Raw genomic sequence first — 19768 nt, 5'->3', positions numbered from 1 at the left:
AACACCCCACGGAAGTCCCTTTCTTTCCTTCCGCCGTCGCCGAAGTCCCTTTTTGGATTTACATCGGCGGGTGAGTTGATACAATCTACATGAATCCACTGGATTTAGGACATTATTCGACCATCCTAACGTGGTTTATCAATCATTTACGTCCAGTCTACAAAAGATTGTTAACATTTTTACCAATTTGTATTTCTGACTTGTCTTAAATGGGACACTCTGGAAATGTGTTTGTCGCTAAAAGCGGCCGACCGGCTGCTAACCCCATGAAATAGGGTTTGTAGTATTCAGTAAAGGCCCGGTGCGGCAGCGTGGCGTGGCATTATGAAATACGTATAATAACTATCAGTTGTCCATATTAAACGTGCGAAATATTAATGAATGTTCAGACTGACCTGCTAAAGCGGAATACACGTAGCATGGGTGTAGCTCGCTAGCTGGCGCTGGTCAACACGTTTACCTCGAGTCTCACTCCGCACAAGAGCAGATTTATACGCAAGTTTATTTCTTTCAGTCGCAGATCTGCGAGTGTGTTATCTATAAATGTGACAGACGACTTGATCATTGGAACCTCAACGCTTTAGCTCCTGTTTCACTTGCACTGTTGCATGAGTTTGTGGTAATCTTGTTTTTGTTTTTGTTTTTGTTTTTCCCCCCTCCTCAGTCACCATGGCAGCCCTCAGGCCCCTCACAAAGCCCAAGATTGTCAAAAAGAGAACCAAGAAGTTCATCCGCCACCAGTCCGACAGATATGTTAAGATTGCGGTAAGTGTAACGTACTGCGATAGGCATCAGGTTTGGACCGCTGCTTTTACCTGCAAAGGATTGCAGGTGCCAACGAGTTGTAATCCCAAAATGTCTTCTTCACATCTCCCAACAGAAAAACTGGCGTAAACCCAGAGGTATTGACAACAGGGTCCGCAGGAGGTTCAAGGGTCAGATGCTGATGCCCAACATCGGTTATGGTAGCAACAAGAAGACCAAGTTCATGTTGCCAACTGGCTTCAAGAAGTTCCTGGTTCACAATGTCAAGGAGCTCGAAGTCCTGATGATGAGCAACAAGTAAGTTGTGAACACTTGTACTAAAGGTACAACTAGTTCGCTGGCAATTGAGATTTTCCTGTTTGGTAACTGTCCCACTTTCCGGTTCGAAGTGTTCGTATGGGGACAACAGCCAGGTTGCCTCAGAGCATGTGCCCAGTATTTATCATCCATATAAACCAACACACAGACAAAATGGAGCTCACAGGGTCAATATTATCTGCACACTTAAATGTTTAACTCAGCCAGCAGGTTAGGCTACCCAAGTCTGGCCGTTACACCGAATTTTCTTAGCAAGTACAATTCTTCTTTTCACCATAGTTGCTCATGACTACACCATTATGCTAAGAAGTAAGTGAAATTTAGTTTGTCTTATGACATTGATACCATAGAGGTGAAATTACTTTTATTTTTGCTTTTACAAAAAGCAAAAATGTAGAGAAAGTGGTGCTGCTAATTATTTTTTCGGTATTTATTTTAAACCAAGAAAGGTTGATTTCCAAATCTTGATTTAACTGGGATATTTGTTCTGTTAAACAAATGCTGTTGTTATCCAAATGTACTTTTTCATTGCCCTCCACAACTTAAGACATTTATTTTACCTTCAGTTTATAATACTTTCAGAGGTTGGTGTCAAAGATCTCAAAAACCTCAGCAAATCACAGCAAAACTTGAACTGCAACTTTGTCATAAGTCAATGCACAAAGATTTGAGCGGCACCCGAACAAAGTTATTTTAGTTCAGAGCGTTAGAAACCAATCTGACCCCTTTTTGTAAAAACTCAGTAATTTGACGGGAATATTAAACACAGATGCGGATGTTTTTACAAAAGCGGGAACTTGCATGAGGAAGTTCATAGTTTAAGAATATAAATTAAGCAGGAAGCATGCACTGTTTGAAATGTACAGCCCTGTTCAATTTTGCAGTCACATCATCATGTTAATTTCAGGAAACAAGACAAAAGATTCTTTAGTTTCTTGTTTTGTATTGAATCTCTATCCCATATTTTTGACATCAGAAAAAGTTTAGTCTGAATTTAGACTTCAGATGACACAACTCAACATTTTATCAGTGTTGAAACGGTCTGTTCAAAGAGAATTGTTTGTAATTGCACACCGATAGAGTTCAGCAGCAGATTCTGGATGTTGGGCAGTTTGTTTGTTTGAGGGAAGATGTTTCGATTCAACGACTACAAAACTTTGAAGCTGTGCAATGTTGGATAGATAACCAACCTCCCAACAGCAGCTCGAACATTAAACCCACCCACACTTCTCACTTTTATATCAGTTTGTCCTTGCAGATTGTTCCCTGTCTCTAAACTGCCAGGAAGCAATTTGGGGGAAATGACAAAGATGAGCATTAACAGTGATATGAACTGTGTGTATAATCACTTAAAAGTGCATTTTATTGTCTTGGCTCTTCTCATCCATTACCAGCGAGCCAGCAGCAAGTTTGATAGGAATAGTTTGAGCAGCCAGTTAATATTATCGACCACATAAATCCATTCGAATGCTAGTTCTGTCGATGAGGATATGTTGTATCGTTTCAGCATAAGCTTTGTCCAATCAACCCGAGATAAGAAAAGCCAAAGTTGAGCTGAAATTGAGGTCCATCGGCTGCTTTGTGAATTTTACTACATCTCGGATGTGGTGACACTGATTTAACTTGATTCCCTTTTTCTTCAAAGCAAACGTATTAGTGTGAATAACGGCCTGCTTTTTTTTCATCTTGTTAATCATTTGGACAAGTGGGAACGTTTTACAGACGGATTGTGACAGTGATAGAAATGTAATTTAATTTTATGGGGCTTTGTGTTTGTTTGACAGCATAAAGTGATATCGGGGGGGGAGGGAATTGCATCTTCAAGATGTGTAATTGTTGTCACTGCACATTTACTCTCTTTCACTCGGTATATATCATTGGTTTCGAGATGAGTTTAGGATCTGCCAGTTTTAGAAATGTCTGTCGCTGTGTTCACCCTTTGCGTAAACATTAGTCAGGTTGTTTTTTTTTGTGCCACAAATCTGATTATATGTTGGGGCTCCATTAAACCAAATCTGTGCCAACACTTCAGCTACAGTTACAAGATGAGTCAATGCTTGTTTCCTAACTCAGTGCAATGGTTGCTGTAAGATGCGTGTTGGTAAATTTAATGTGCGGTTTTATTTGGGAGCCTGATGTTCTTTCCTTGAAGTCTCAAGTTTGTAACATTTCAGTGAAAACATCTGAACTCTTTTCTCTCTCCCTCTGCAGGACCCACTGCGCTGAGATCGCCCACAACGTCTCCTCCAAGAACAGGAAACTGATCGTGGAGAGAGCAGCTCAGCTGGCCATCAAGATCACCAACCCCAACGCCAGGCTCAGGAGCGAGGAGAACGAATAAACTGCTTATTCACAATAAACATTGTAAAATCAAAAGTGACTGTTGGATCATTTTTCTGCGGGGGTTGTTAAACGTGTTGGGAAAATGTTATGTGTGATACAAATTTGAAAGTCTGAAACTTAAAATACTTTTATTTAGACAAAGCCAGTGTCAGAGATGTGAATCTGAATTTAGGAAGTTTTTTCTGTGTTGAAATGGTCAGAGGGAAGGCAGTTATTACACAAACTTTAACTTGTGCTCTTGCCTGAGGAGACGTGATGATTGGATTTTGACAAGCTGTCATTAAAATTCCCAGAGCAAGAGCACAAAGATCCTAAACATGGAGAAATAAGTTGGTTTTTTGTCAAATTTGCTTCTCATAGCATCAAAATAAGTCTGGAAATCATGGAAAGTAGTATCGGTGGAGAGACATGTAATTTCAACAAAAAGAATGCGTTTATAAAGGTGACTTAGTTATTTTGGGAAATGATACCTAAAAGAAAAGCTATTTTTGTACGTTGTACAGGTGTTAAAATTCTATAGAAATAGTCGCATGCGAGTTCCGTCCACACCGATGGCTGCAGAGCTGCTTGTATTCTGCCTTGGGTAAGGTAGGTAGGTAGGTAGGTATTTACTTTATTAATCCCCGAGGGGAAATTTTTTCGCTACAGCAGCATACATACAGAAGCAATAAGACAATAATAGAAACAATAGAATAGAATAGAATAATGTAATAATAGAAAAGCAATAAAATTAAATAGCAGTAAAAAATATAAATATAAAATGCACAGTATATACAGTACATTATATATCTATATATATTATATACAACAAACCAAGAAACACAGTCAACATATATATATGTATATATCTATATATATATATATATATATATATATATATATATATATATATATATATATATATGTATATATATATATAGATATATACAGTACAGTATATATCTATATATATATAATATACAAACAAACCAAGAAACACAGTAAACAGGGTTATTCCTCTCCCTTCCAGATGACTGGATCCTGGAACAGAACAAAAGAGGGCAAGATGCCTGAAGAAGAACGCTGACCCATATTATAAATGGAGAAGGTCACATAACTTTGTATAAACACTGCTCTCATTCCAAGATGTCATCTGGGTAGTTTGTGAAAGAGTATCCACAGTTTGAGGTCTTTTGCTCTCAAAGACAATTATGGACTCCATTCAGATTTTTGATGAAACCAAAACCTGCTCCAAGAGGCTGAATTAAAAATGTCATCTTTTAACAAGCTTTAATTCTGAATAAATACTGGATGCAACCTACAGCTAGCGACAACTCGACTTTACAAATATCATTTAATAGATAGTTGGATTACGATTGTATCTTTAATACTTGGAATGAGCGTGTCCTGTCGATTTAGTTTAGCAAATTTGATAGACCTTAACTCCAGAGGTTCTGTAATGCTCTTCTGGTCCATGGGGAGTTTTTACTTGTGACAGAGTTAGATTTACAGATTGGCATTGCTACGTTTACTCGAATAAATGAGCAGTAGCTACTGACGGAAAATATTTACAACTTAATTCCATGTAAGTAGACCTTCTGCAGTAGACTTCCATATTCCTCCTGCAATAAAAATCATTGTACATGTATGTATATTCATTTATGTACTTGTATACAATACATTTTTATCAACAGATTGAAGTGAATGAAATCAAAAGTCATTGCCTTGAACTGGCCTGCTCTGATTGTATATTGCTTCACGATGTTCACAGGCCAGCTCCCTGCAGAGAAAGTTTCCATTGCATTCTGGCAGGCAAGCTGTGCCCCGCAGCCCTGAGCCCTCTTCCATCTGTTCTGGTAAAACTGACATTGCCAGAGCTGCAAAAACATGACATTTATTTAGCCAGTCAGCTTGTGGCTGCATGGATGTGGAAGGAAGTTACCAATGGTGGTCAGAAAAAACAGGCAAACTGTTGGATCTGAATGTTTTCGCTTCTAAAAAAAAACCTGCACCTGTTAGTGAAGCGGCCTGGAGGACTCACCTGAGAGGACTGGATGTTCTCCAGACAGGGAGGGGATCATGAGAACAGCAGGGCGGGCAGAGACTGCAATGTCTGAGAGATAGTGAATGTCAGGAAGAGGATAGAATCCATTTTTTTCCTTTTGACTGGTCAGAAAATGAACATGTCAGCAAGGGTAGTGTTTGGGAAAGCGCGACTCGCTCCCAAACAGCTCTCCTTTGTCTTCCCTCAGACAGATTCCCTGAGGAAAGGCAGCCGGTCTGCAGGAGGAAAGAGGAGGATGTTCTCTTTTTCCCTCAGGTGTCGACTGGGCATCATCAGAGGGAGAACCAAAGGTAAAAACCTACAGAAAAGCTTTACATTAAGGTTTAATATTTAACAAAATTCAGAAGACTTTTACAGTTTATCCAGAGTTTTGTTAACCACACAAAATTACTTGCCGTTGGCAAGTTTGTAAGTTATTCTTTTGTGACGTAATACCTCAGCAGTCACCAATTTAGGTATGTAATCTCCATTAATGTAAAAAAAAAAAAAAAAAAACAGTACACATGATTATATGTGTTCTACTGTCCTGTTAGACTGAGCTTCTGTTTGACTGAAATCTGGGATTTTCAGTGTAAAAGGTGAACAGGAATGAATGTTCAGAGCGTGCATTGTTGTTTTTCTCACACTGAGCTCTGCTGGTTGAATGAGTCATTTTGCTTCTCAGACCTTCACTTGCAACTGGAGCTAATCACCATAAGATGGCAGTGTGGTCAGTTTGAACGATTAGGAGGCTGCTACAGACCCTCCTTGCCTTGACTGTCAACGTGGATTAAGCAAGTGTTTCTTTTTTTCAAAGGGTTCACTTTACAATATTAAAAACATGGATAATTGGAAAAAATGTACTAAATAGACAATACAGTCTCATTCTTTTCATTAGATCCTTAAATATTAGACACTTTTCTTTTTTCCTGCCTTTGTTTTTTAGATAGAGCATTCCCAGCCTCTGTTTGTGTGCCAAGGTCACGTCAAAATGATGCTTTCATAATCAAATCAATCCGTTATGACTCCCACTACATCAATATGGTTGATTTCTAGTCTGCAGGAAGTACAAAAGAGTACATTTTTCTTAACACTGAACGTTAGCGTGTCTGCTCCCGGAGGTTTTTATCAGTCCAACACACTGCTCCATCTCTCGATTCTCTTTATTTTGTTGGAAATTAATTAGTCTCGCTCTGAAAGACTATGCTCGCTCACATTGTAAATTGGGTATTAAGGACAAAAGTCTCTGAGGAAATTATCTACACCAAAGAGTATTGTGTCCACTGGAACAGCTGACTAATTAAGCTCTATGCAACAGTGGCTAACAACATGGAAATGTTTGTTTGTAATCACTTTACAAATCTTTACCAAAGGCTGTTGTAGAATAGAGGGTATAATGTAATTGTGAACCTCTGAATTTTGTGTTTTTCTGGTTGGTGCTGTACCTTTCTTTCTTTTTTTTTTTAAATCCTCCAAAGTGTCAGTAATGATAACAATTTGACCCCAGTGAACCAAAAGAAAAGGCAGATGAGGTTCGGCCAGTGAGGCTGAAAGAGGGGGTGTGTTGTTTGTGTTGTGGTGGCGGCAGTGGGGGTCAGGAAGTGGCAGGGATTGAGGCTTGAGTGTATGACAAATGGTCAGACAGGTGCAACCGTCTGTGTTTGGGTGGAGGCACCAGAGTGTGTCAAAAGGTCCCTTAACCCAATGATTCCCAAACTGAGATAAGTGTACTTCAGCTATAAAAGGCCTGACAATGGAACTACAACTGGTCTGAGTCCAAAACATTAGTCTTAAACAGTCAGATTCAGACTCCTCAGTTGTTGGTTTTGCCAGCGGACTGAGTGAAATTGTGATAAGGCCACCAGGTCCAAAAGAAAAAAGCTTTTTCTACGCATCACCTCACTGATCTTGAGTTACACTTGTGAGTGCTCTGATTAAGTCTGTCACAATTATTTGAGCTGATCCCCAATAATTTTGCTTAAATGATAGAATCGTTTCCATTCACCTATATAAAAACAGCTTAATGAAACTTAAAAAAGTGACATATTTCCATCACTATTATAGTAGTTTTCTACAGTTTGAGGTTTGACTGGCGCTCTTTTATTGATGTCATCTAATAATGGCACGAGTAATCTAATATTCGACCAAGCGCATTTCGATGAGTAACAGTAACCTTATATTTGTGTGTATTTAGCCTGTTTGTGGCAATTGCATTGTTAAATCAGTGATTTAAATTGTATGAAAAAATATTGTAGATGTCTGCAGTGGGAAGTGGTACTTGGGAAATTTGGTACATGGTTTGAAAAAGTTTGGGAACCTTTGCTGCTCTGAGGGGAAGCATGACATGTCAGGCCTCAGGGGAAAGATGCTCAGATTCATAGTGTTCCTTTTTTCCTTTCTGTTAGGACATCATTAATTCATTTCCACATGATCACAATCTGACTCTGTCGCCCAGGCTCTACAACTGCACAATATTTTGACTCAGTTAGACATGCAGGCAGCTGTTCAGCACAGGAATCTTGCATATGCGTTTGCAGTTATATGAGTGAGTGAGTGAGTGAGTGAGTGTGTGTGTGTGTGTGTGTGTGTGTGTGTGTGTGTGTGTGTGTGTGTGTGTGTGTGTGTGTGTGTGTGTGTGTGTGTGTGTGTGTGTGAGAGAGAGAGAGAGTGAGTGAGTGAGTGAGTGAGTGAGTGAGTGAGTGAGTGAGTGAGTGAGTGAGTGAGTGAGTGAGTGAGTGAGTGAGTGATATCGGCATTGTGTAGATATGAGCTGTGTAAAATGGGTGCAGTCTCTATGTGAGAAAAACATGACTGCAGAGCTGAGTCTGACAATGAATGTGTAGGTGGTGTTAATTGTGCTGAGAGTTGGGTGTGTGGGGTGTGTGCAGTTTTTTTGTGTGCATAATCTCTGTGTGTTCTGCATGCATTTGGGTGGGTGGGTTTGAAGATGTGTTTGACTTGGTGCTAAAATGGATAAAGTGTGTGTGTGTGTGTGTGTGTGTGTGTGTGTGTGTGTGTGTGTGTGTGTGTGTGTGTGTGTGTGTGTGTGTGTGTGTGTGTGTGTGTGTGTGTGTGTGTGTAAGGGGGAGGGAATGACTATCGTGTGTGCCTGCCTCACTGAGCCCCTCTGGCAGGGAGGGAGGGAGAGAGTGAGCAAACACACTCCAGCTCTTTTCAAGAGAGGAGGGTTATGTGTGAGCTCATGTGAGTGTATGAACGGGGCATGATAAATCCTCTGGAAAATAGACGAACGGTTCATGAGAATAGCTCAGAATCAGGACAGCAGCAAAAAAAAAAAAAAAAAAAAAAAAAAAAAAAAAAAAAAAAAAAAAAAAAAAAAAAAAAAAAAAAAAAAAAAAAAAAAAAAAAAAAAAAAAAAAAAAAAAAAAAAAAAAAAAAAAAAAAAAAAAGGGGGGGGGGGGGGGGGGGGGGGGGGGGGGGGGGGGCAAAGGAAATGGCACGAAAAGGATACGAACCTGGTCTCTCCCTTCTTTGGATAATATAAAAAAACAGAGATTAGCAGATAGTAGGTCTATATTTGTGGGGATTCAGGAGAATCATCTCGTGAGTTCAAAAAGAAGGGGAGCGGTAGACCATCTGAGGATCAGAATTTGCCCTCCGGAGCTCCAGACTTCACTGGGTACAAACAGGGACATGGTTTAAAGAAATGTTGGACTGAGGAAACAGAGATGTTTGTTTCGTTTTATCTGAGCGGCTGAGACCTGGGCTCTCGGGGTTGCCTACTTTTTTCTCAGGTGAAACCTCAACTCTGTGCCCGCTACTAAAGATCAGCAAGGTTACTCCCAGAGCCTGGCTGCCCTGACTAAACTACAGCCATGCTGTGTGGTCTAAGGAGAGACACCAAGAACAGCATTGGTAAGAGCACTTTGTTCCTTAGAGTGAAGCTTGTGTGTTGTAGTTAGAGGGTCGGAGGCAGCAGGAGGTCACCGATCATCTGTGAAGAGCTGCTTATCTCTCAGACGTATCGTTCTTGCAAAGGGCAGCGGAGTTATCACCCTAATGTCGCTTCTAATTGTAATCTCAGGTCCATTTAGTCGGGATGCAAATGAATTTGATAATGGAATCATTACACCGCATGCATTACAGCAGCGATAGATAGCAGGAGATTTAAATATCAATGGACTCGACCATCAGCTCTGCATGACACCCTACCATGTGTAATTGGGGCAGATTTAGCAACATGAACTGGGTCTGGAAGGACTCAGTTTATAAATAAAGTTTCACAGCTGAAAATAGCATTATGATTTCATTGTCATTGTCAGCGCCGCCCCCATATTTAACCTACATTCTGATTGGACATGAGAGGAATGGCATGCAGTGCCCTGAATTAAATCAGGAGTTAATTAACTCACCATATATTTATGGAGGAAGGAAGCATTTTATTTTTACTCACTGGGTACTTTGGATGCAGCTACTTCAGAGAATCATGTTACGTCCTCTGCAAAGACAGCAGAGCTGAGATGGATGTTTTTTTTCTCGGTTCATTGTTGGGACTGTTTATAATCAGCTCCGTCCTGATCTTGATTCTGGCTCTCAGGGTGAATGATGGTTATTTTAAGCTGGAGGAGGATGGCTGGCGGAGGGCTTGATGGTACTGTAGTGTTCAGTCACGTGCAGCGTGTTGGGTCTGTGTAACCCAGAGCTAATGTTGCCTTTTGACTGCAATGACAGCTGCTGGACTGTCAGGGCCCCCAGGAGCCCGCGTGGTTACGAGGGAATTTTCCGGCCTAACATGTTGGTGATGTGTCACTCACTTTGTGTGTGTGTGTGTGTGTGTGTGTGTGTGTGTGTGTGTGTGTGTGTGTGTGTGTGTGTGTGTGTGTGTGTGTGTGTGTGTGTGTGTGCCATAAAGCTACCAGGCATGGTATTTGTGTAAGAACGTGGGTAAATTAGTGTGAAATACCATATTATACACGTGTATATTCTGTGCATCCTCATAACATGCAAATCCAATCAAGATACTTAAGGTCTGACTCATGCAGCCATGTGCACACTAAGGCGGAATTTTCTTCTTTACTCCTCATATCCTGCGGCTGCCCAAAGGTTTCAGGTCAGTGAAGGTATGATAAAAGGATCTTTGCCTCTCAGCTGTCGAAAAGCTTCATCTTCAGTCGGACAGATGTGGAGACTTGATGTGGACAGATATAACGCAGCGGGTTTGATGCCCTCCAAGCCCTTGTTTCCTCAAATTCAATCTTTTCAAATCAGCAAAGATAACAGAGACAGACATGTCAGTATAAATGAATGGAATTTGTCGTGTCAAACTGATTTACACTCAGACTTGAAATGTTGCTTCTTGAAACAATGATTTCATTTCTGAGATCTGGAGCAGGAGATAATGCTTTGATCATGACCTTTATTGGACTACTGCCCCTCCAATAGACAATAGCAGCGGCAATCACAAAGTCCAGACACTGCGCCTGTTGTGTGTAAACAGTGCGCAGCACTGTAATGTGCATGGCGTAGGGGGAAGCTATACCTTCATGAGAAAGTATCAGCACCTGAGTTACACACCTTTTTGTGAGCACTGAGATGTGTGTATTTCCAATTTCTCCATAGACATGAGCAAAGAGTTAAACTTGAAAATCGTCAACGGAGACCTTTGAAATGCTTCCAAAATTCACTTTGTTTCTCCAACATTTGAAACCCCATAAGTTTCTCGCCCTTAACAACACAATCACAATGTGTGTTCCAAATCCATGGATCCAGAAGCAGTGGTCTGTCTGTATGAGTCTTATTGTGTGCCCCTCTTGAAGTTGTCCATCAGTTTGAAATTATTATGCAGTTGAGGAATAAGGGATGTTTGATAAATAAGATTAAAACCAGTGTTCCTCATTGCAGTACTAAACCAGTCATTGGAGGCAATTGCTTTTGTGACATCAGTTTGAAGGCTGTAGTTGAAGGCAGTAACATGCCCTGTCCACTCTTAAAAAGAGGACCTGGCACAGCTCTTCTTCAAGTCTGCAATGTGATGTTCAATCACTGCTGGGCAGCTAAAAAGGTAATCCACAGTGGACAGGATTAGAGAAGTGCCAAGTCAGTTTCCTCATCACTGCGACTGCTGACTGGGTTGCATGGCTGCATTCAGGTTGAGATGGCTGGGCAGAGGCTCTGCTAATCTGAGGACATCCCTGTGCTGTCAGAAATGGGCCTCACTGTGGGTAAAAAAAAAAATCAGTTTCTCTACAAAGCAGATTGAATGTTTCCCGGCTCTCTGCAGCAGCTGCTGTAAATGACATGAAAAGGATCATTTCCTCTCCATGCACGAATAGTCCATTAACCACATGCTGTTCCTTCAAGAAAACTCCCATGCTTTAGTAGTCGCATACATCAAGCTCACAGCAAATGTATTCTTGTGTTAAATAATGATTTTCTGGGGTCTTTGCTGCAGACAGAGGGGAGCTATTTTAATTCTTCAACCCTTTTATGCGATTGCCATGGAAATAAAGTGGAGTGAACTTTCAGGGTACTGAGTTCAAGCTGATCACTGTGGGTAGATTAATGCCTGCTGTTGGCTTAGTGCTGTTTCCCTAACAGAGCCCCCTCATTACACAGGGTGAAGTTCAAAGCTTTAAAGAGTGGGCTGCAATCATAATGTGCAATGGACGCCCGTGCTCATTTAGCCCTCTGCTGTAGCGTTTCCCTACACATCCTACCTCCCTGCTGTCTCCTCAGATGAAGGACCATACTCAAAGGGGAGCAAAGAGTCCGGGGCAACTGACCAATCGCATTCGTCCCGGAGGCGCAGCCTTTCAGGTGCGATACAGTCAAAACTGACTTCACATCATTTTGTTTTGTCTGTTGTCTGATTCACGCTACTGTGCCCAGTTCACCAGAGGAAGAGTCAGGCCATCTTTGACTGAGGTTTTTGTCCATGTGCGTGTCGAGCCATGTGCCTGCTGTGTTTTGCTTGATGCTGCACTGTTTTGAATGCTTAGATAAGGTGAAAAAATGCTTGCGTGGCATACCTGTCATTGGTGCTAAGCCACTCTTGGTAGACTTCACATAGAGTGATTTAACAGCGCAGCACAATGTGGACTACAAGACAGAATGAGTCCTCTGATGACAATATAAAATCACATATCCATCAATTAATGTCAACATCATTTTAATTTACTTACGAATACACCTGGATCTCAACTGCATGATATAATCTCCACTGAGTGTTTTTTTTTTTTTTTTTTTTTTTAAAGTAATGCATTTCTTTCTATTATCCCTTTTTTTCTTTGGTATTATTACATTTGTTTCCATCCTTCTTGTCCTCCTGCTGAAACCGTCACAGAGATTTCATCAGATTGAGAGATTTGAAGGAGAAGACAGGAAAGTGAGAAAATATAGTATGTGTCAGAGAGCATTTCTGTGAGAGGTTCAGGGAAAAAAAAATCTTTCTTTGCCTCTCAGACAGGGTGATTCTGTCAAGCAGATGCTAATTCTAAATGTGGATCCGTCCCTGCGTCTGTCTCTGTCCGCAGAGGAGTATCGAGGAGTGACCACGGTGGACCTGATGAAAAGGGAAGGCAGCAGCCTCGGCCTCACGATATCCGGAGGGTCCGATAAGGACGGCAAGCCCAGAGTGTCAAACCTACGGCCAGGTGGGCTGGCTGCCAGGTGAGATCTGTGCTCTGTGGTGCACTAAAAAACCTGGTAACCACACCACGCTGTCCGGGCTTGTTATTCTCCCCCCACAAATGTACACGTGTTGCAAAGTTTCCCTCACTGCAGGATTGTAGGCGGCTGTGTTAGATCAGCTTGATGTCAGCCCCAACAGGGCTTTAATCTATAATCTCCAAGAAACTATGTAGATGTGTGTGTCCATAAACTGAGATAGTGTCTTGTCCTCCTTTTATTTCCTATTGTCAGTTCATTCTTAACTTACTGTGTGGTGATAATTATTCAACATGAGTGTTTTGTGATTGTTTTTTTTGTTTTTTTTTATCTTCAGAGATTGCTTAATTAAGATGAAACAAATTTTCCCCCACATCAACCACATGACAAGCAAATGTAGTGGGAGACTCACATTTCATGATGATTAAGCAGCGTGTGACCGAACTGAAACAGATACAAACGCACACATACACAGTTTTAGAAGAATGACACAGCCCCTCTGAAAATGTCTTGGCCAAATGTGCCATCACTTGTCAAATCCTAGGAGGTTTAAAGACAGACACTGTGCTAATTCTTCCAAGCAGCTTGTCTTCCCACAGCTGAGTTCATGCTTGTGTGGAAGTGCTAGCTAATTTACTGGGTGGAGAGACACGCAGGCAGACAGGAGAGCAACTGGCAATGACATAGTGTGATGAGACTGGACCGGATGACAGGCTGTCCGGCTCTGCTGGTTAAGACGTCTCTCTGTCTGCTGTCAGTGCTGATTGGCAGTTGCCCAAAGGTGAGAAGGGCAAACAGGGAAGAGCACCTATTTAATTAATTAGTTATCCACGGCGTGTTGACTCAGAATGTCATATGTGAGACAACATATACAATCATGTCTGTCAGCGTCTGAAGAGGAGAGGCTTTCGGCCAACTCACTCCAACATCCGGGCTGCTTTCTGCACAGGTGCCTCTGGATGTGAATTCCCTTACTTCAGAGGTGCTAGATCAAATTCCCTTTAATATCTGGACCAGAATTCAAACAACCAACTTTGATTAAGTCTGTAAATGTCCATATTATATTTTGCTTTTTCTATCACTCAATCAGATATCATTTCTGCCTCCTTCACACAGAGGGAGGATGCACTAAAAAAACGCTCCGAACATTAATTTAGTTGAGATTGTTGCTTCACATTTTGATCACTCGGTCAACTTGATAATTGCAGGGAGCTTACAGCAATGAGACAGAAGTTGTTAAGTGTCGTAAAACCAAAACAATGAGCTGAGAGTATCTATAAAGTTCCAGAGACTACAGAGTTGTTGATAATTCTCCATGGCTTCATCACTATGTACCACATCTCGGTCTCACATCACCCATGTTCTCAAATCCCTTCACTGTATACTTTACTTTACTGCATCTCTCTCTTAATGTCTTAAAGTGTTAAAATTTGGCCTCTCATTAAGACTTGATCACAATGTCAGGTAATACAGGAATGCATTGAATTATTGGCTGATATTGTACATTAATGGTGCTTATTTGCAGCTTTGGTAACAAACATGCAGTAAATCTGAAGCTATTGTTGGCCTCAGTGGTGATGGGCTGCTGCCTGCTTTGCCCAGTTTTTAAATCGAAGGTTGATCTTGATCATTTGCACTGTGGCTGTCTGCAGGAGTGACCAACTGAATGTAGGAGACTACATCAAGTCAGTGAATGGCATCAACCTGTCAAAGCTGCGCCATGATGAGATTATCAGCTTGCTGAAGAACATCGGGGAGCGAGTCATGCTGGAGGTGGAGTACGAGCTGCCTCCATTCGGTAGGTGAAGTCTGAGAGATGAATATTGTGCCCGGATGTGTCTGATTGACAGTTTTACCAGTGAGAAAAAGCCACGTGATGAAAATGCTAAAACACTCAGGGAATGGACTGTCAAATGCTTTGTATTTCTAAATGTACAAAGGTAGAAAATAAGTTGATATTTCAGCCTAAGAGTTAATTCTGAAGACCATAAAGAGCTCTGATTTATGACATGTAAACTAGAGTCGTTTAACCTCCAGACAGCACAACATAAAAGTTTGTTATCTGATAAAAGTGCCTGCTTGATAGTCTCAAAAAAATCAAACGTTCAGACATTTAGCATGAGAACACATGAGAGGAAACAAGCTATTTGGCATCACTTTGAACTACCATCTGAATTTGGAATTTAAAATGGGAAGAGACATCAGCAGGAAGTATTTTCCCACCATCCCTTATATAACTGCTTCTAACACGCCATAAATATTGCTCTGTTGTTTGGACTGCAGACAAAAAATATGATATGAAACAAGAGCTGAGAGAAAAAACAAAGATGCTAGATCTCACTAGAATTGACAGGTACATTTCAAATTGTTCCACCTGCCGCTCAAAAGCAGCGTATTCGTTTCTTGTCAGGAAAACCATTTTCTTGGGTGAATACATCAGAGTAAAACATGAAGAAGAAGAAGGGCTAAAGACCTAAAACAAATTAACTGAAAGATGCAGATCTGTACAGAGCTCTTTTTGCCTGCAGCCGAGATCAAATACGTTTCTAATCAAACAAGTTCCACACTTATAAATAGGGGTATATACAATGACTAATGTGCATTTTGTTGCATAACAAATATTTTCTTTTCTTAAAAACCTGCTAATGTACAGAGGTTGTGCTATATTTGTGTGTAATAAGAGAACCTAGGAAGGCTAGCAAATGTGTCAGTGGAAGTAAAATGTGTTCCTCTTAGCAAATAATAATAAACAATGACTATGATGTGGATTTATGAATGTACTATATAAAGCAAATAAAATAATTTGCTGAAGCTCTAGATGATAAAAACATCGTCAAAAACTATGGTTTCAGATCCAGACATCCAAATGATGTGGGTCATGTTGAGGCCACTGCATCTCCAGAGGGCTCAGCTCTCGCTTCCACTCTAATCTACACTCTTGTATTTTCTACATGTTTGCATGTGCTTTTTATTTTCTCATTTTAACCAGACATCTTTTTTTTTTTTGGACCAACAATCCTACAAATCAGTGCTTACATACTGAAATAAGAAGAGTATTTCTAAACAGCTGTTATTGTTTTGACACATCAGTTGTGCTGAAAGAACGACTATAACGTAAAACCTCTCCGTTTTAAGCTCAACATCGAGACTTTCTCCAACCTGCAAACATCAAATCAATGCTTATTGGGTTTAATCGATCAAGGCACTGGCTTCAGAAACAGAGTTGGTCCCCCGGGCGCTGCACTGTGGCTGTAAATCATTAGAATGAGTCAAACGTAGAGTATTAAGTTACCCACTGAGCTTAATTAAATCTTATTTTACCACAATGCTTTGTTCGTTTTCCTAATTCCACACCTCTCAGATGTCACTGAAGTCAAACTTTTTCTTAAGCTTTTTTTTATCTCCAGTTTTTCATTTCATCCATTGCTTTATTTAATCATAGTAATAATTTTGTGTAATTTTTTTATACTCTCAGTCCAGACCCCCTCAGGAGTCATAACCAAAACCATAGAGGTTTGTTTACACAAGGAGGGAAACAGCTTTGGCTTCGTCATGAGAGGTAAGTGGATGTAATGAGTTTTTGTTGTTTCTGTTTTATAAATCCTTTCATGAAATAGTTAGCTTCAGCTTTTTGCACCAGTTTGTTCAACTCACTGTTTGTTTTCTTTCTTCAGGAGGTTTCCATGAAGACTGGCGCAGGTCTCGTCCTCTGGTGGTCACCAACGTCCGGCCCGGGGGTCCTGCTGACAGGTAAGGAATGTGGACAATCGACACAGACAAGTGTGCCCACTGGACATAGTGTTTGTGTATGTACGTCCAAGTGTAGCTATTTATGGGGCTTGTGTGCATTTAATGTCTTGAACAAGCATGAATGAACCTATCCAGATGATTGTGTGAGCGCATGCATGCAAGTTTCTGTATTGTAGCGTCCCCTACTTAAGAAGCCGCCAGACGGTTCCCGGTTTGCTGGAACTTTATTCGGAACAATACACAGGCTACTGTGGGCTGCAGCTAATGCCAACACAACGGCTAATTTTTATGGCTCCTGGCCAATCACATGCGGGCTGTCCCACACTGCTCACTGTCATAGGTACAGAGATGACTGACAGGTCTCGCAACTTATTTAAATACAGTGACAACAAGAATGAACACTGATATTTTGAACACTAACATGTCACCCAGGCATGGATATTATGGGTACGTACATGTATAGCTTTATGGACGTGTTTTATGAATTATGTTATTTTTGTCCACTATTGCCCATCTTGAATTAGATTTTTTTTTAAAGAATGCAGATGATTTAAAAAAATAGGATGATTTATATGTGCACATTACTATTTATTTTGCATAAGTATATTCTCAGGCCGCTGCAGGAAACTGTGGCCGTGACACATATAGAGTATGTTATCTTCAAAGCAGAAAGGGCACAGCTCCTCCCGAGGCTAATGCAACATTGCACTTTTCACCATGAAAACTGAGAGCACCAAAACACTGGAGCAAACATAATTCGCCATCAAAGGCTTTACGGCCGTTTATGTTGTTTATCCTTCATCTCACCTGGGAGGAAACGCTCATGTGGAACAGTTTAATCATTTACTGTGACTGGTGCTTAAACGCCTGTGTGAGCATCTTGTGATGGTCGCCCATGTTTTTGTTTTTCCTCTCCCTCTCCTTCTGTTTTTCTCTAGAGAGGGCACGTTAAAGGCCGGAGACCGAGTGTTGAGCATAGACGGCATGCCGCTAAACAGAGAGAGGCATGCTGACGCTTTGACCATGCTGATGCAGAGCGGCCAGGAAGCTCTGTTCCTGATTGAGTATGACGTCTCTGTCATGGGTGAGCACACACACACACACACACACACACACACACACACACACACACACACACACACACACACACACACACACACACACACACACACACACACACACACACACACACACACACACACACACTCAGGGAATATGTGGAGGCATGGTAGTGCTGCATTGCTCTGAGGGTAAATAATGTGGCCGTTTGGCTGCGTGGATGTGAGTGTCGACGCTGGAGTCGCCACCAGGGGAGTCACACGGGCCCGAGAGCACACTTCAACAGGGAAAGGGGTGGATGTGTTTCATTATAATGTGGGTCTCTCTTCAACTGAGTAATGGCATTAAAAAATGTGTCATTACATTCTTTGACTTTTTTTTTCCAGGCGCTTTTCAGGGACAGTCTTATTAATTCCTATTAACATGGGATTTTTTTTTTTTTTTGCTTACATGACCTCAATAAAACAAGGCTGGACTTGAGCAATAAGCAGACATTTTATGGTATGTCCCTAATCTCTGATGATGCCTCATATTTTAGTAGACAAAATGGCAGATTTTCAAAGCAGTGTATTAACCCCTTAGTAGTTAAAACCACCATCCGATGGTTTGTTCCAACATATCGATACGATGAATACCGAGAAATACTCAAACACAAGCTTTTTATGGAGTGCTAATTTATCTCCTTTTATAACTGATTTATATTTTTGCACGTGTGCCAAGTTTCTTTGATGAACACATTTTTTTTTTTTTTTATCAAACCCAATACTCTGTTTTTTATGAACTTCTCATCAAATGGAAATATTGAAGTCTTTAGAAACTTTGGGATCCGCACCAGATATTAAAACTTTTTTAAACATTTCTTTTTGTCTGTTTTGTTAAGATATTAAAGAGGCACTTAAGTGATTTGATATTACACTTTTATAAATTTGAGGGTTTCATAAAAGGCCGCTTACAAATAAATGTTCAAAATCAAAGCAGCAGACTATGAGTGCCTCATATGAGTCAAGTCGGATGGGTTTAAATATTTTGAGTCGACTGTTCAAAGTAACGGTGAAGAGAGGTAAAGAAGAGAGTGCAGGTGGGGTGGAGTTGGTGGAGAAGAGTGTCAGGAGTGGTTTGCAACAACAGTGGAAGGAAAGGTTTACAAGATGGTAGTGAGACCGGCTATGTTGTGCAGTTTGGAGGCAGTGGCACTGATGAAAATAGGAAGAGGCAGTTTTTTTGTTGGGAGTGACGAGGATGGACAGGATTAAAAATGAGTATATTAGAGGGATTAGAGGGACAGCTCAGGTTACATTACGGTTTGGAGGCTAAGAGAGGGAGGCAAGATTGAGATTGGGTTGGGACATGTACGGGAGAAGAAATGCAAGGTATATCGCAAGAAGGATGTTGAAGATAGAGCTACCAGGCAAGAGGAATACATGAAGTCCAAAGAGGAGGTTTGTGGATGCGGTGAGGGAGGACATGCAGGTGTTTTGCGTTGCAGAGGAAGATGCAGTAGATAGGAAGCGAAGGAAACGGATCATCTCCCATGGCAACCCTTAACAAGAACAGTCAGAAGCAGAAGGAGAAGTAGAGTCAAGTTTAAGAAAATGCTGGATCCTACATTTATCTCTTTGCAAATTAACTTTATTATCCCAGTCGGATAAATCAGTCATTCTTTCACATCCCCAGGTTCTAAAACAGGGTTACAGTTTAGTCCCCAAGCCCAGGCTGAGACGAACCCTCATGCTAACCATGAGGGTTATTTTCCCAGCTAGCTCTTCGAGAGCCACAGGAGACATAATACATCTGTTTTTAGAGCCTCTAGTGCTGTTCCTAAGCTGACTTTAATGAGTTAAATTAGTGGAAGGCCCCCTTAAGTGAATGTCAGTGGAACACAAA

At 41.0% G+C, this 19768-nt stretch overlaps 2 protein-coding genes across 4 annotated transcripts in view; both read left to right on the top strand.

Annotated features, from left to right (window-relative positions):
* Positions 1-11: 11 nt before the first annotated feature.
* On the top strand, positions 12-3459 carry rpl32 (ribosomal protein L32). The gene is made up of 4 exons (XM_069724448.1): positions 12-70; positions 665-765; positions 881-1062; positions 3295-3459. Exons 2-4 carry the CDS (start codon positions 670-672, stop codon positions 3422-3424), a joined length of 408 nt encoding a protein of 135 aa, XP_069580549.1. The 5' UTR covers positions 12-70; positions 665-669; the 3' UTR covers positions 3425-3459.
* A 1860-nt stretch (positions 3460-5319) lies between these two features.
* grip2a (glutamate receptor interacting protein 2a) overlaps positions 5320-19768 on the top strand; it is a 35975-nt gene continuing 21526 nt past the window's right edge. For 2 of the 3 annotated variants that reach the window (XM_069724506.1, XM_069724512.1), the window contains exons 1-7: positions 5320-5760; positions 12146-12226; positions 12943-13078; positions 14728-14873; positions 16551-16634; positions 16750-16825; positions 17764-17909. In XM_069724506.1, coding sequence (XP_069580607.1) covers positions 5583-5760; positions 12146-12226; positions 12943-13078; positions 14728-14873; positions 16551-16634; positions 16750-16825; positions 17764-17909 — 847 coding nt within the window. In that variant the 5' untranslated portion in view covers positions 5320-5582. The remainder of the gene's footprint in view (positions 5761-12145; positions 12227-12942; positions 13079-14727; positions 14874-16550; positions 16635-16749; positions 16826-17763; positions 17910-19768) is intronic. The other variant, XM_069724520.1, reaches the window with a different exon arrangement.

The sequence above is a fragment of the Brachyistius frenatus genome, unplaced genomic scaffold (genome assembly GCF_029030835.1).
Source record: "Brachyistius frenatus isolate BFR_SWC_R1_liver_20210118 unplaced genomic scaffold, ASM2903083v1 Contig_6, whole genome shotgun sequence".
NCBI lineage: Eukaryota > Metazoa > Chordata > Actinopteri > Embiotocidae > Brachyistius > Brachyistius frenatus.
The sequence above is the reverse complement of the archived record's forward strand: the minus strand, read 5'-3'. Positions and strand labels throughout refer to the sequence as shown.